The sequence below is a fragment of the Suncus etruscus genome, chromosome 3, assembly GCF_024139225.1.
Source record: "Suncus etruscus isolate mSunEtr1 chromosome 3, mSunEtr1.pri.cur, whole genome shotgun sequence".
Classification (NCBI taxonomy): Eukaryota; Metazoa; Chordata; class Mammalia; order Eulipotyphla; family Soricidae; genus Suncus; species Suncus etruscus.
Window position 1 is genome coordinate 147,420,755 of NC_064850.1, and position 15,134 is coordinate 147,435,888.

General features: G+C 36.6%; 1 protein-coding gene and 1 non-coding gene across 2 annotated transcripts in view; one reads left to right on the forward strand and one right to left on the reverse strand.

Moving 5' to 3' along the window:
• The window catches only part of MYOM1 (myomesin 1), a 166,946-nt gene that overhangs the window by 70,353 nt on the left and 81,459 nt on the right, over nt 1-15,134 (reverse strand). Inside the window, exons 13-17 of the mRNA XM_049770911.1 lie at nt 14,918-15,042; nt 6,530-6,713; nt 5,730-5,904; nt 2,004-2,125; nt 549-830 (exon numbers count right to left, since the gene is read on the reverse strand). Coding sequence (XP_049626868.1) covers nt 549-830; nt 2,004-2,125; nt 5,730-5,904; nt 6,530-6,713; nt 14,918-15,042 — 888 coding nt within the window. The remainder of the gene's footprint in view (nt 1-548; nt 831-2,003; nt 2,126-5,729; nt 5,905-6,529; nt 6,714-14,917; nt 15,043-15,134) is intronic.
• LOC126005232 (small nucleolar RNA SNORA51) lies at nt 13,851-13,983 on the forward strand. The gene has a single exon (XR_007494401.1). It is a non-coding gene; the product is annotated as a small nucleolar RNA SNORA51 (small nucleolar RNA).

Here is a 15,134-nt window from a genome sequence, read left to right on the forward strand (position 1 = left end):
AATTCTAGCTGATTTAACTAAGTTATGGAAATATGAATTATACACCTTAGATAAACAAGTGTAATTAGAAACACCCTGTTAACTTTTTATTGCAACTAAAAATAATGTTACTTATATTTTTCAAAATAAATGTGAAGAGAAATTTGAAAAACTGAATATGAACAAGAGTTAATAGCTATGATTCTGAAAGCTATCACTTGCTTATGAAATAGTTCTCTCTCTATGTGCTCCACATAAAATAAAAAAAATACTTTTATGAAATTCCTTTTCATCTCCAACTTTTTTAGAAAATGCATCTGAATGGATGTTTGTCTGAGAACCAACATAAGACTCAATAGCCAAATCACCTTAACTATCCTATTATCACAATAATTATGTATAACATCATATGCATTAATCTCATAACTCATCAGACAAAAGTATCAAAAACATAAAGTTAAGAATAAACATTGGTGACAGTGTACACAGATGGAAGAATTATGATTCAGACAATGAGGTGAGGACACTGATGAAGACAGATGAAACAGTTTGACTTTTTCAACTCTCACCTATATCCTTCTTCTGTTTCAGAGGCTCAGACTTACTTTTCCCCTTAAGAACTGTCTGTGGTGGTGGGGTCAGCTCTTCCTGAACTGTTTCACTTACGTTACTCACTGTCTGTCCCAGGGTGGGAGAGCTAGTGGGTAGTGGAGATTTGTTAAGTTCTCTATCAAGCAAAGCATCTTTCTTAAAGGCTGGCTGGGAGGCTTCATGCAAGCCAACCCTGGAGTCTGTTAGTCCAACAGGTGTATCACTCAGTTCAGGCCACACATCTGGAGATACTCCTCCCCCTACAATCGCCAGATAACAACAAAAACACTTTGAGCCTGGACATAGTACACATTGCTTTTAAAATATAAACAAACAAACAAAAAAAACAAAGAGAAAAACATTAGACCACAAATAAAACAAAAAACAATCTTGATTTAACAAAAATCAGTAGGATTTACAAGAAATATGTAAAGCATACATGCAACATTGTTTATACCAAAGAACCATTTCATCTTCTCCATAGTCTGGAAAAAGAAGAAATGAAGAAAAATAAAAAACAAAAACAACCCCCCCAAAAAAAAAACAACAACCACGAACAAAACAGGAATCATTTATAGAACCTAAGTACATGAAAAAAATCTCAGACATGACTTGAGAGTTGTTATTTAACAGAATGAGGATGGGGCAGACAATAATTACACAAAAGACATCCTATTAAAGATTCAGATATAGTTAGAACTATGTACACGGCTAATGGTCTGTATCTCCCAACCTCAAAGAAATATTTATATTATTTTCTTATTATAATGTTAAAATGTAGTATGAATTGTAGATATTTAAAAATATTCTCTTTAACGATGGCTACTACATCATAGATTAATTTTTTATTGATCAAATGGCTTGTGTCACTTCCAAACTTTATTTATGATTGAGAGGTACAGCAGTTACTTACATATAATACTTTACTACTGGTTTTATGTTGTTGGTTACATAATAGGCAGAGATGAAACACAGCTAAGCAACCATTGGCATATTGCAGGAATTTTAGAGAAGTTAATAAAAAATGTTAATGTGGTATTAGTGCAAACAAGTCAGGCTCTAAAGCAGATGAAATGACTTAGGTTAAAGATGATTATGTGTTATGGGTGATATACCGCTTCATGAAGCAGGTGGCCCTTCACAGTCCCAGAATGAACCCGAAGTTAAAATGGAGTTTCTTTCACACAGAGGGAAATATCTGAAGAAACTTGGAAATGAAAAGACTACATACAGGTGCACAGAACTGGATGTGTAGTGGTGATCTGTAAAAATGACAGCTATAGAAGGTTAGATGGCACCTGGAGTCAGAGGAACCAATCATCAGAGGACTGAGCAGTGTTAGACATTTTAAATAATTTCTGGAGAGGATGTTATCTTCTCTGTAACCTAGAAAAATTCCTTTCCCCCTATAAAGTTGTGCATCAGAGACTTACCAATAGCTGCTTTGACTTGAATAACTTCTGAATCCTGAGAATATTCACTAAGTCCAGCTGCATTAACTGCTCTGACCCGGAAAATATAACTCTGACCAGTTGCCAATCCATGACAAGTAAATCTGAAAAGGAAGAATGTTTAAAAAATAAACCTTTCTAGGGGAAAATAAGATTACTGTTAGCCTAACTGAATTGTCTAGTTTGATAAAATGATAAATTACTTTTTAATTAATAATGTTGTAATTGTGTCACCATGAGATTCACTTACAAAGCTTTTCATGATTGAGTTTAAGTCAAACAATATTCCAGAACCCATCCCTTCATCAGTGTACCCACCCACCACACCTGCCTCTTAGGCAGATGTTTTTCTTATCTCTTTCTCTTTTTCTCTTTTCCTTTTAGGCTCTTTGGTTTACAATATTATTACTGATGGGGGTATCATGCATATTACTTTATTTCCTTTCAGCATCCAGTTCTTGTACGAAGTGATCGTTCCCAACTATCATTGTCTTAGTGGTCTCTTCTATGTCTTCACTGTACCCCACCCCTCTTTGTGCTAAGCTTCCTACCATGGACTGGTCCTCCTTGCTCTCTTCTCTATTGTCTCTAGACTATCTTTATCTTATATCTCACAAATGAGTACAATCATTCTGTATCAATCCCTCTCCCACTGATTCATTTTACTCAGCATAATACTCTCCATATCCATCCATGTATAAGCAAACTTTAATACTTCATTTTTCCTTATAGCTGCTTATTATTCCATGGTGTACCAAATTCTGGCTATTGTAAACAATGCTGAAATGAATATAAGAGTGCAGATGCCTTTTCTGCATTGTGTTGAGTCCTAAGGTATATTCTCAGGAGTGGTATTGCTGAGTTACTTTGAAGCACATTTTCTAGCTTTTTGAGGAATAAATGACTTACTTTTAAGAAAAATTGTTGTAAAAGGATCCAGATAATTTGTGTTTGTACAAGAAAGCTAAAACAATTTTCTAAATTTGATAAAAGTGAGTGTTCTTTTATTCTTAGGTATCTTGACCTTTAGAACCTTTGCATGCTAATCAGTAAAATGAGAATAATGCCTTCATAAACATTTTGAGCGAAGCTCTATTAAAAAGTACATCAAGTACCATTGTAGGGCCTGATCTAGAGGAGATATTTAATAAATAATTAGTGGTATAAACTATATTATTCATGGTCTTTTAGTTTACTTTTTATTAATAATATTTTAGGTATATACTAATAACTGTAGAATATTGACTTCTTGTTGTAGGGTAGTCTCTGCCTCCTTGTATTTTGGGGAATATGAAATTACTTGAAAATTATACTAGAATCTGAAAGTAAGGTGGAAAATAGACTTTAAAATTTCCATTTACATATAAATATCCAGTAATGAGGTGTGAATACGTGGGCAGTTTCAAATAGAAAGCCACATTCTTAAATAGTTATTATGGTTATAAATAGCTCTTTCCTCAATTATTGAAACTTTTAAATCATCCTAAAAATGATAACTAGAGAAAATGGCCAGTGTGTTAATGACTCTATTATAATAAATATGTTGAAATGTTTAATAAAGGCAGCTAAAATTTAGGTCAAACTTTCAGGCCAGCTCAGTTCAGCAAATATTTACTGAGCCCTTTTCAGTGTTCCAGACTCTGAACTAAATATTGTGGACACAACGATGAATAAAATTACCTGCCCTTGAGCAGTTCCTATCTATTTGTAGAAATGTAAATTTTGAATATTTCAAAATGGGCCAAGGAAAATGATGGAACATAAGAGTAAAAATGAAATGTACAAGCTGTGAAATGCTAAGTGAACCTTATTACAAATGCTTGTAAAGCACACTCCCTTCTGCTTTACTGGTTGTTCTCTGTTTTCTTTGCTTTGAAAAAGTACCAATTCTTAGGAGATCAGGTCCTTAAGGTTAAACATATTTGACCATTTAGGGATGGGTGGGTATTCTCTCAGATAGGTTCCAAATCAAAGGAATCTCCGAATTTGGGTTCAAACCAAGATTCACAAGCAACTTGAAAAGTTGGTTAATAAAAAATTTGAAACAAGGAAAAAACTAACTCTCCACATTATAAACAAAAAGGTGGCAAGATATTTTAAATATTTTTGTTTGGATATTATTGATCTCTTCTTTTGTTTATAACTTTATTGACTGATTGATTTATTGATTGGTTTCTGGGCTATACCCAGCAGTGCTCAGGGGCCACTTCTGGCTCTGCACTGAGAAATCACTCCTGGCAGGCTGAGGGACCATACGGGATGCCAGGAATCAAACCAGGTCCTTCCCGGGTTGGTCGCATGCAAGGCAAATGCCCTACTGCTGTGCTATCTCTCCAGCCCCTGATCTCTTCTTAATGGAGGGTTGTTTAATAATTATGCAGATATTCAGAATTTATAAAATATAAATGCTTGGGGCCGGGCGGTGGCGCTGGAGGTAAGGTGCCTGCCTTATCTGCGCTAGCCTAGGAGACGGACCGCGGTTCGATCCCCCGGCGTCCCATATGGTCCCCCAAGCCAGGAGCGACTTCTGAGCGCATAGCCAGGAGTAACCCCTGAGCGTTACCGGGTGTGGCCCAAAAACCAAAAAAAAAAAAAAAAAAAATATATATATATAAATGCTTTATTTCCCTCTTCAAATAAAATGCCTGAATAATTTATGTTAGTTAGCGACTAGGAAGGACAACCTTAAAATCTATTAAGGTCATAAAACGAGTTAAAAGAACAAATATAGGAAAGGAATCACAGAAAAGTTATAATATGCATTCTTATAAAGGTTAGTATTATGTGTTTTAAAAATGTTAATAACAGAAACACATATTTTTCAGATGTTTGAGTCTCTAATTTTAAATTCATCTGGACATTTAAAGTATAATGTTTTAAAACTTTGCCTCCATTATTATGCTTAGTGAAATGAATCAGAGGGAGAGGGATAGACATAGAATAATCTCACTCATTTGTGATATATAAGAATAATAAAAGATAATATAGTAATAATATCCAGAAACAATAGAGATGAGGGCCAGGAGGACCAGTACATGGGAGGAAGCTTGCAACAACCATTAGGGTAGAGAGGAATCCACTATGACAGTGATAGTTGGAACTGATCACTCTGGAAAGAGAAAAGGGTGCTGAAAGGAGATAAATTGATATACATGTTACCCCTTCATTAACAATAGTGTAAACCATAGTGTCACAAAGGGGGAAAAGAAAGAGAGATAGAAGGTTAGAAAGTGAGGGAGAGGGCCCGGAGAGATAGCACAGCGGCGTTTGCCTTGCAAGCAGCCGATCCAGGACCAAAGGTGGTTGGTTCGAATCCCGGTGTCCCATATGGTCCCCCGTGCCTGCCAGGAGCTATTTCTGAGCAGACAGCCAGGAGTAACCCCTGAGCACCGCTGGGTGTGGCCCAAAAACCAAAAAAAAAAAAAAAAAAAAAAAAGAAAGTGAGGGAGAGAGAGAGGAAGGGAAGGAGAGATATTGGGTACACTGGTCTGGTGATGGGAAACATGTACTGGTGAAGGGTGGTGTACATTGTATAACTGAAACTCAACCATGAACAACTTTTTAGTTAGGGAGTTTAAATTAAAAAATAAACAACTTTGCCTCCATTGGATACTATATAGATTTATTCATGGTCTAATTTCCTCAAACAGCCTCTATGGTACTAGATTCACCTTCTACTCTCTGCAACTATCAAAACAGTGTAGTTACCGTGGGCCCTTGACAGGGTTGTTGTTGCAGGGTTCCCATTTGTTCGAGCCAGCTACACTTGACTCTATGTAGTAACCAACTACCTCTTTGGAATCTTTGGATTCCTCCCATGATACCACCACTGATGTATCTGTATTTCGGCTGGGGATAATTTTGCCTGGGGCTTTGGGGATATCTGAGAAAAGAGGAAAGTGATGATAATTTAAAAATTCATTTATCTTCAATATGCACAAATGCATATATAGATCCCAGACATATCCTCACACCCATATATATTAGGTAAGTAATCAAGTCAAACATATAGTTTATTTTTAATGAATAAATCAGAAAGTTAAAAGTTAGTAATATTGGAGCATACTAAAACTAAACACTTATAAACATGCAGATCTGCTCCATAAAATATTAAAACACTAGTAAATGTTGTTGAATCTGGACTTTACATATTAAAAATTCATAACTCATGAGAAAAATTTAAAAATAGCCAAGTACAGTTATAAATCAAATAAAATCATGATAGAAGAATGTCACCATTTAGAGAGGGCACACCTGGCAGTACTCAGGAGCCTCTCCTGTCTTTGTGCTCAGGGATTACCCCTGGTGGTATTTGGGGGACTCTATAGGTGGTACCAGAAATTGAACAGGGATTGGGCATATGCAAAGCACATGCTCTGTACTTCTCTACAGACCAGTATACCACCCTATTTTACTTCTGAATAGATATTCAGTTAGATTTCTTGCTTTGGAATTTTTTTCTTGAAGTAAAATAAATTTACAACAATTCAGCTAGACTCTACACTTACCAAGTTTGTCCCCTACCACAGTCACTTCCGTTGCTTCTGAGGGTTCACCAATTCCTGCTGAATTAGAACACCGGACACGGAAACGGTAGGATTTTCCTTCGACCAAGTCAAAGAGAGCAAAGTGGGGAGACTTCACTGGAAGCTCTGTGTTCACCTGCTGCCAGTTTTCTGTTTCAGCATCACACTATGGCCAGAACAAGGAAAGTTCAGCAAAGACAAGCAGAAATTCCAGGCCAGGCATCTCACAGTTTCATTTATCTGCAACAAACTCTTCCCGTTACACAAATTGGACTAAAGGAGATATTTGAGAGAAATGAGGAAAGAGGGGGTAAAGGCTCTGAGAATTATAGAACTATCTAAATCAGATATAGCTCTGATTTTTTGAAAAAATATGCCGCTTTAATATGCCATGTCCTCTATTAACTAAATAAAATTATCAGTCTATCTAGAGAAATGGCTCAATGTAGAGTGCCTGTCTTGCAGGCATGAGGATGAGATTTCAGTAATCAGCACAGCCTCATATGCAAGAGCAATCCTAATGGTGTTAATTATCACTGGTATCCCAAATCACTGGAATCCAAATCTCTGGTTCACTGATACAAGTATATGATGCTTAGTCATTACAATAGCAACAACAAAATGAAGGAAAAGAGAAAGACAAACATCCTTAATTTATTTAGAAGAAAGAGATTGGTATTATATATTAGTATTAGATTAGATACTAGATACTAATATTAGATATTATGTATTAGGTGGTATTAGATTAATTATTATGATAGGCAATTAAATGTATAAGCTTTGCTATAAATTGTTATATTTTATTACATTGTTATTCATTATATTATTTAAAATATTTTTATTAAGGCACCATGATTGACAAAGTTTTTATAATTAACATTTAGGGATACAATGTTCCAACACCATTCCTATCACTAGCATCAATTTTCCTCCACCTATGTCTTCAGTTTCTTTCCCAGTTCACTTTGCCTCTCTGAGAGGCACATTTTTATTGTTTTTTTTGGGGGGGTGGGGCCACACTCATTTGAAGCTTAGGGGTTACTTCTGGCTATGTGCTCAGAAATTGCTCCTGGCTGGAAGGGGACCATATGGGATGCGGGGGGATTGAACTATGGTCCATCCTAGGCTAGCGCTTGCAAGCCTTACCTCTAGCACCACCGCTCTGGCCCCTCACAGGCACATTTTTAAAGATTTGTTCTTATACCCTGGATTTCCTGTTTCAGTTTTGTTGGTTCTATGGTTCAGATATACAACTATACCAGAACTCTACCAATGTGTCTGAGGCTCCACCTCCTGCCTTCTGTCTGTCTCTTCTTACTTCCTACCCCTTAGTTTCTTTTCTTCTTTGTCCTCAGTTCTATAATCTATGAGCCAGAGTAGGTATCCTCCCTGTGATACCTTGCATTCTCTTCCTATTATTCTACAGACCCCACATAAGTGAGATCATCTAGTCTTTGTCTTTCTTGTTCTGACTAACTTCAAAAAACTTGATATTCTCCACTTCCATCCAAGTTGCAGCCAATTGCATGATTTTGTCATTTCTTTTTTTCTAATATTTTTTTCTTTATTTAAACATCTTGAGATTTCATCATTTCTTGAAGCTGCGTAGTATTCTATTGTAGGTATTTACCACTTCACCATTATCCACTGATCTGAACAACCTAGTTCACTGAACAACCAGTTCACTGAACATGCATGTTGGTTCTACATCCTAGTTATTGCGCTAAGTGCTAAATGAATAAAGTTATACATATATTGTCCTCTTGAATGCATGTTTTTGTGTTGTGGAGGTAGGTATCAAGAAGTGGAATTTCTGAGACATATGGCAACTCTATTTTCAATTTTTTGAGAAATATCCATATTGTTTTCCACAGGGGTAAAACCATACATTTCCTCCAGAAGGATAAGAGTTCCTTTTTCACTGCATCATGGCCAACACAGATGCTTGTGTTTTTTCTTTTTTTAAATATATACATGCCATTTTCATTGGTGTAAAGTGGTATATTGTCATTCTGATTTGGATTTCCCTGAAAAAGTGATGATGAATACTTTTGCATGTGCCTCATGGCCATTTATCTGTCTTCTTCAAAGAAGATTCTATTCATTTCCTTTCCCCATTTTTAATTGGATTTGAAATTTTGGTTGATCTTTGTGAATTCTTTATATATCAAATCTTTATCTGATATATTAAATGTAAATATTTTCTCCCATTCATGGATATTGCTTAGGTTTCTCCCCACATTTCTTTTGCCATGTAAAAACCCTTAATCTGATACAGTCCCATTTGTTTATTTTAGTTTCTATTGTCTTCTGACTGATCTCAGATGGAATGCTTTCAGTTTTTTACCATTAATAATGGTAGTAGAGAGAGAAAATGCTATCATACCAAACTTGGGCTTAGCCCAAGTCATATTATAGGAACTTTCTCGGAATGAAGTAGGCCTAGTCCCTGCTCTGTGGGAGGATCCAGGATCCACTCACCCTGACCCACTTCTACTCTATAAAATGACTCCATTACAAACTTCAAAGAAAAGCTACTTCTGTAGTGAACCTGGTAGGCCCAAGATAATATCTATAGTGGTCAATCATCTTATAGTACAGCTGTGGGTATATGTGGTCATGTATGCTGCCATGAGACATCTCAAGTTCCCAGAAAGAGCACAGAATATAGATGGGAAAGTTGTATAGAAACCACTAAGCACAGAAGGCTCAACTAGCACCTAACCTCAGCAAAAGCTTAGACAATAACTTTAATAATGTTATTATGTTGTATATATGTTATAACAAGTGATATGCAGTAAATTATTATGTGCCTGCTAAGAGGACTGGCTGGAGGTGGGGTTAGGTGGCTTTAGACAATAGTGAAGGGACGGTCATAATGGTAATAGGATTGGTGTATTAAAATGATTTTAAATGATTGTATGATGAATAACTTTGTAAGTCATGGTATTTAAAGTTTCAAACAGGGGAGTAATGATGATACTGGATCTGATTTTGTTATAGATTACTGTCTTTCTTGATTACTGGACTTATACAGAGACTTCATATGAGACACAACCATCCAGGAAGCAATTGGCATTTTGGAGACTATTGTCTGCGTGAAAAAAAAAATCACAAAAATTCCCTCCGCACTTCTATGTTCATCACAGAACTATTTATAATAGCCAGAATCTGGAGCAACCCAGGTGCCTGACAACATATGAGTGGTTAAAGAAACTGTGGCACGGGCCCGGAGAGATAGCACAGTGGCATTTGCCTTGCAAGCAGCCGATCCAGGACCTAAGGTGGTTGGTTCGAATCCTGCCAGAAGCGACTTCTGAGCAGATAGCCAGGAGTGACCCCTGAGCACTGCCGGGAGTGGCCCAAAACCCCCCCCCCCAAAATAAAAACTGTGGCATATCCATACAATGGAACACTGTACAGGTTTTAGAAAAAATGAAGTCATGAAATTTGCTTATACATGGATGAACATGTATTATTATGCTGAGTAAAATAAGAAAGAGGAAGAGGAAGAGGAATAGATACAGAATAATCTAACTCATTTGTGGGATATAAGAAAAACATAAATATAAGATATAAGAAAAATAAGACAGAGACAATAGAGATGAGGGTCAGGAAGCCTGCCACAAAGAGTGATGAGTACAGTTAGAGTAGAGAAGGATTTATTATGACAATGATAGTTGGAACTGATGACTCTGGACAAGAACTGGGTGCTGAAAGGGGATAATATGACATGCATTAGCAATAGTGCAAACCATGTCTCAGGGGGAAGGGTAGGGGGAGAGAGAAAAGCAAGGCCTGCCCCAGAGACAGATGGGGATGGGAATGGGAGAGAAATGGGGTACATTGGTGCTGGGAAAGGTCTACTAGGGAAGGATGGTGACTGAAACCCAACTATGAACAATTTTGTAACCACAGTGCTTAAATAAAGCAAATAAAACAAGAAAACATTTTCAGAACAAATTTATAATAATGTACTGCTGTTCATATGACAGCAGGATTACTTGTCACTGACCACAGAATATACTAAGAATCTTTCTTTTAGTAGCTCTTAGTTTCTGTTTTATTGATGATGACTAACAGCCATTCAGGGTTAAGCTCAAAACATCATCTCTGCAGAAAGGCACTTCTGAATTCAGATCACCCATCCTTAGCATCACAAAAATAAAAGTTCTCTGCTTATATTCATTCTCTTCTCCCCTTTCCTTCCCTCTCCTCCCTCTCCTTTCTCCTCCCTGCTTATTATTTTTTAAAAAACTAATACTTGGAATTAAGTCCTCTATTTGACCATCGAAAAGTAAATTCCATGGGGCTAGAGTGATAGTTCGGAATGTAGGAAACTTGCTTTGCATGCAACCAACCTGGGTTTAATCCCAGGCATTCCACATAGTTCCCTGAATCAGTCAGGAATGATCCTTGAGCAAAGAGCCAGGATGAAGCTCTGATACAGCTGAGTGTGGCCCCACTAAAGAGAAAAGTCCATAAAGAAGTACAAAGCACAGGGAAACATGAGAAAGCACAGCTGTGAGCCAAACATTTTGAAAATGGAATATGACCACATAGCAAGAGCATGGAATCTCCTCCCTTTAGAAAGCCAATGTTTCAGAAGAGAGTTATCAGGAGAACAATTTAGCATTTGAATAGTTCTTTTATAAATGTGTCCCAGGTCTCTGGATATATTGTGTTCCTCAATGACCTCAACATCCTGGTTGTTTTGATTCATTGTGCCTGTATAAATCTCTCTACTGACACTGTACTTACCAATGTTCTCTTCTGCTCCATGCTAATAAGTAAGCTAGTGGAAGAATACCAGAGTTTTTAATCAGACTCATTTGTTTAGGAGTAGGAAAGTTACAGATGTTCATGGAGAACATCTGTAAGTTTATGTGACCAGAGAAAATGTTCTGCAGAAGCTAATACAGATTCTTCTGAGAATAATGTCTCATTGATAGGCTATTACTAAGGCATTAGTATAAAAAAGATGGTAATTACTCTCAGACTGTTTTTTCAGAGCTCTCTGGAATGTTTCAAAAGAATCAGTAGGGACATATATTATACACACCAGGAAGTGATTATTTTATACTTGACCTCTATTTAAACAAACAAAATTAAGTTGAGAATGCTACTCAAATTATATTTTACTTGATACTACTATTCACAAAATATAAATATGTTTTAAAATATAATTTTGGCCAGTATGCTGAAGAGATGATCCATTTATTGTTTTTTCTCTTTTTTTTTCTTGGATCACCCCGACAGTGCTCAGAGGTTACTCCTGGCTCTATGCTCAGAAATCACTCCTGGCAGGCTCGGGGGACCATATGGGATGCTGGGATTCGAACCACCGTCCTTCTGCATGCAAAGCAAACACCTTACCTCCATGCTATCTCTCCAGCCCCGATGATCCATTTATTGTTACTAAATTCTCCAGGGACCAAAGACATAGTATAGCAATAAGGTGCTTGTATTGCACATAGCCAATCCCGGCTACAAGTCTCAGCACAACATATCATCTTGCGCATCACCAGGAGTGTCCCCTCAGCACAACCAGGTGTAACACCAAAACAAACAAATAAACCTGTCCAGGCTGAGAAAAAGTGAGGCATTGTTCCTTGCATGCAAAAAGTCAAATATACTTATCAAAAATATTAATCAAGAGAAACAGTAGAGCTCAGAACTTTTTACTCCCACAAAAGTTCTCAAGCTATTCATTTTAAATAATTAAATTAAAGTGTCTCACTTTTAAAATCTATTTTTTGATATTTGCATATATTATGATTTCTCAATATCTGTGATATCTGTGAGATCTCATGTTTTAAGTGTCAGGGAATGTGATTTAATAGAGGTTTGAACAAAAATTGATGATCAGAAGGAAACAGTGCATAGGATACAAAGGTCACTCACAAAACAGGAGAAACTATTCACCCAATACCCATCAGATAAGGGACTAATAGCTAAGATATACAAGGTACTTATAGAACTTAACAAGAAAATAACATCTAGCCTCATCAAAAAAATGGGGAGAAGAAATGAACAGACATTTCCTAAGAGAAAAAATACAGATGGCCAAAAGGCACATAATAAAATGCTCCACATCACTAATCATCAGGGAGATGCAAATCAAAATAGCAATGAGATATCATCTCATGCCACAAAGACTAGCACACATCACAAAGTACAAGAACAAACAGTGCTGGCATTGATGTGGGAAGAAAGGAACTCTCATTCATTTTTGTGGGAATGCTGTCTAGTCCAACCATTCTGGAAAACAATATGGATATTCCTTACAAAACTGGAAATTGAACTTCTATATAATACAGCAGTACCACTTACTAGGAATATACCCTATGAACCCATCCCCCTCAAAATACACGATACAAAAATGCCCTCTGCACTCCTATGTTCATTACAGTGCTATTTACATTACAGTAATTTATATTAATTTACATTACAGTGCTATTTATAGCAACAATCTGGAAAAAGCCCAGCTGCCCAACAACAAATGAGTGGCTAAAGAAACTAGTACATCTACACAACGGAATACTATGCAGCTGTTAGGAAAAATGAAGGCATAAAATTTGTATATATGTGGATGGACATGGAGACTATCATGTTGAATGAAATTAGTCAGAGAAAGAGAGAAAGAGGTAGACATATCTTACTCATGTGTGAAATTAAAAAAAAAAGACAGTATGGCAATAATATCCAGAGACAATAGAGAGGTGGGCCGGAAGGACCAGCCCATGACATGAAGCTTACCACAAAGAGTGATGGGTGCAGTTAGAGAAATAACTGTATTAATAGCTGCAATAATAGATGCCCCTCAATAGATGAATGATTAAAGAAACTATGGTACATATACACAATGGAATATTATGCAGCCATCAGAAGAGATGAAGTCATGAAATTTTCCTATACATGGATGTATATGGAATCTATTATGCTCAGTGAAATAAGTCAGAGGGAGAGAGATAAACACAGAATGGTCTCCCTCATCTATGGGTTTTGAGAAAAATGAAAAACATTTGTGTAATGATTCTCAGAGACAAAATAGAGGAGGACTAAGGGTCCAGCTCCCAAAATGAAGCTCACCACAGGGATCGTTTAGTGCACTCACAGAAATAATTACACTGAGAACTATCATAACAAAATCTGACTGAATGAGGGAAGTAAAAAGCCTGTCTAGACTACAGACCGGTGTGGGGAGGGGAGGAAGGAGACTTGTGATATTGGTCATGGGAATGTTGCACTGGTGAAGGATTATATATCTATATATATTAAAAAAAAAGAAAAGAAAAGACAAGGCCTCCCAATTCTTACCACAGGCTGTGTTCTTTACACTGACTGTATAGAAAGAGTAGGTACAGTAAATGTACCCCATATACACCTGCACACAAGCCCTTTGCCTGGTCTGTATTGTGAATTGGGGGACAAAAAAATAACTGCAATGACAATGATAGTGAGAGAAATAAACTGCCTATCCAAAAATAGGCAGGTGGTAGGGGAGGAGGGAAATGGGGGAACATTGGTGGCAGGAAAAAGCTACTCTGGTGAAGGGTAGTGTACATTTGATGACTGAAACCCAACTATGAACATATTTGTAACCATGGTGTTTAAATAAAGAAATCATGATTAAAAAATAAATTGATGATCAAAATATAATAAAGGATATAAAAAACCTAATTGATTAAATGTTCTATAACATTTTTGAAAAAAATCTTTTATGTGATTTTCTATAAAAGCAAACTATAAAGTAAATGACTTCATGTTGTTCTCTGTAGCATAATATACTGCAATATATATGTAAGATATTTTTGGGAACGAATCAATTGATATTTCATGCTGTTTTGCAATCCAGAACAAACCCTAAAGATTGCATTTAGTGTAGTGCTAGCCAAGCATATGGTAGCAAGTGAGAACTTTGTGTTTAACTCTCCCAGCCACTTGAAAGTAGAAGTTTTCAATTGTCCATCAATCCTCACTGATATTCATTCCCTAATGCAGCAGAGAGATGAAAAGCCATTATTAGAGCAAGGGAGACAGAGGAAGTCTCCGGAAAACATTGGTATACAGGCAGTTTGGAGCTTCAGGAATATTTCTTCTATAGAATTAAGTCTTGGGGTCTTTGTACCTCTGAAGTGTGTATTCATGAACATTAGGGATCAATAATTCAATAATCCCTAAAACTTTCTGATAAAGTTAGGGTATTATATATATGTAATATATATATTATATATATATATATATATATGAGTCTTCACAGATTGAAGAGGTTATAAAGTTTTATTTAAAGCACAATGAAAAGTTAATTTCTATTGTAAAGAAGTATTTAGGAACTTGTGAGAGTTAACATTGGCCTTAGAGTCTTACCTTTTCTACAAAGTACATAATGCCCTCATGGCCACGCTGGCCAGGGGGCTTCCAGTTTAGCACCACATAGCTCCGGGTGGCTTCAGCGACAGAGAGATCTGTTGGAGGACCAGGAACAACACCCTCTGAAAAACAAGAAAGAGTGGGCACATTGTGGGAATTCAGGAAACTCAGTCTCTGATGCCTGCGTCTATTGGAAGAAGAGTTTAATGACTAC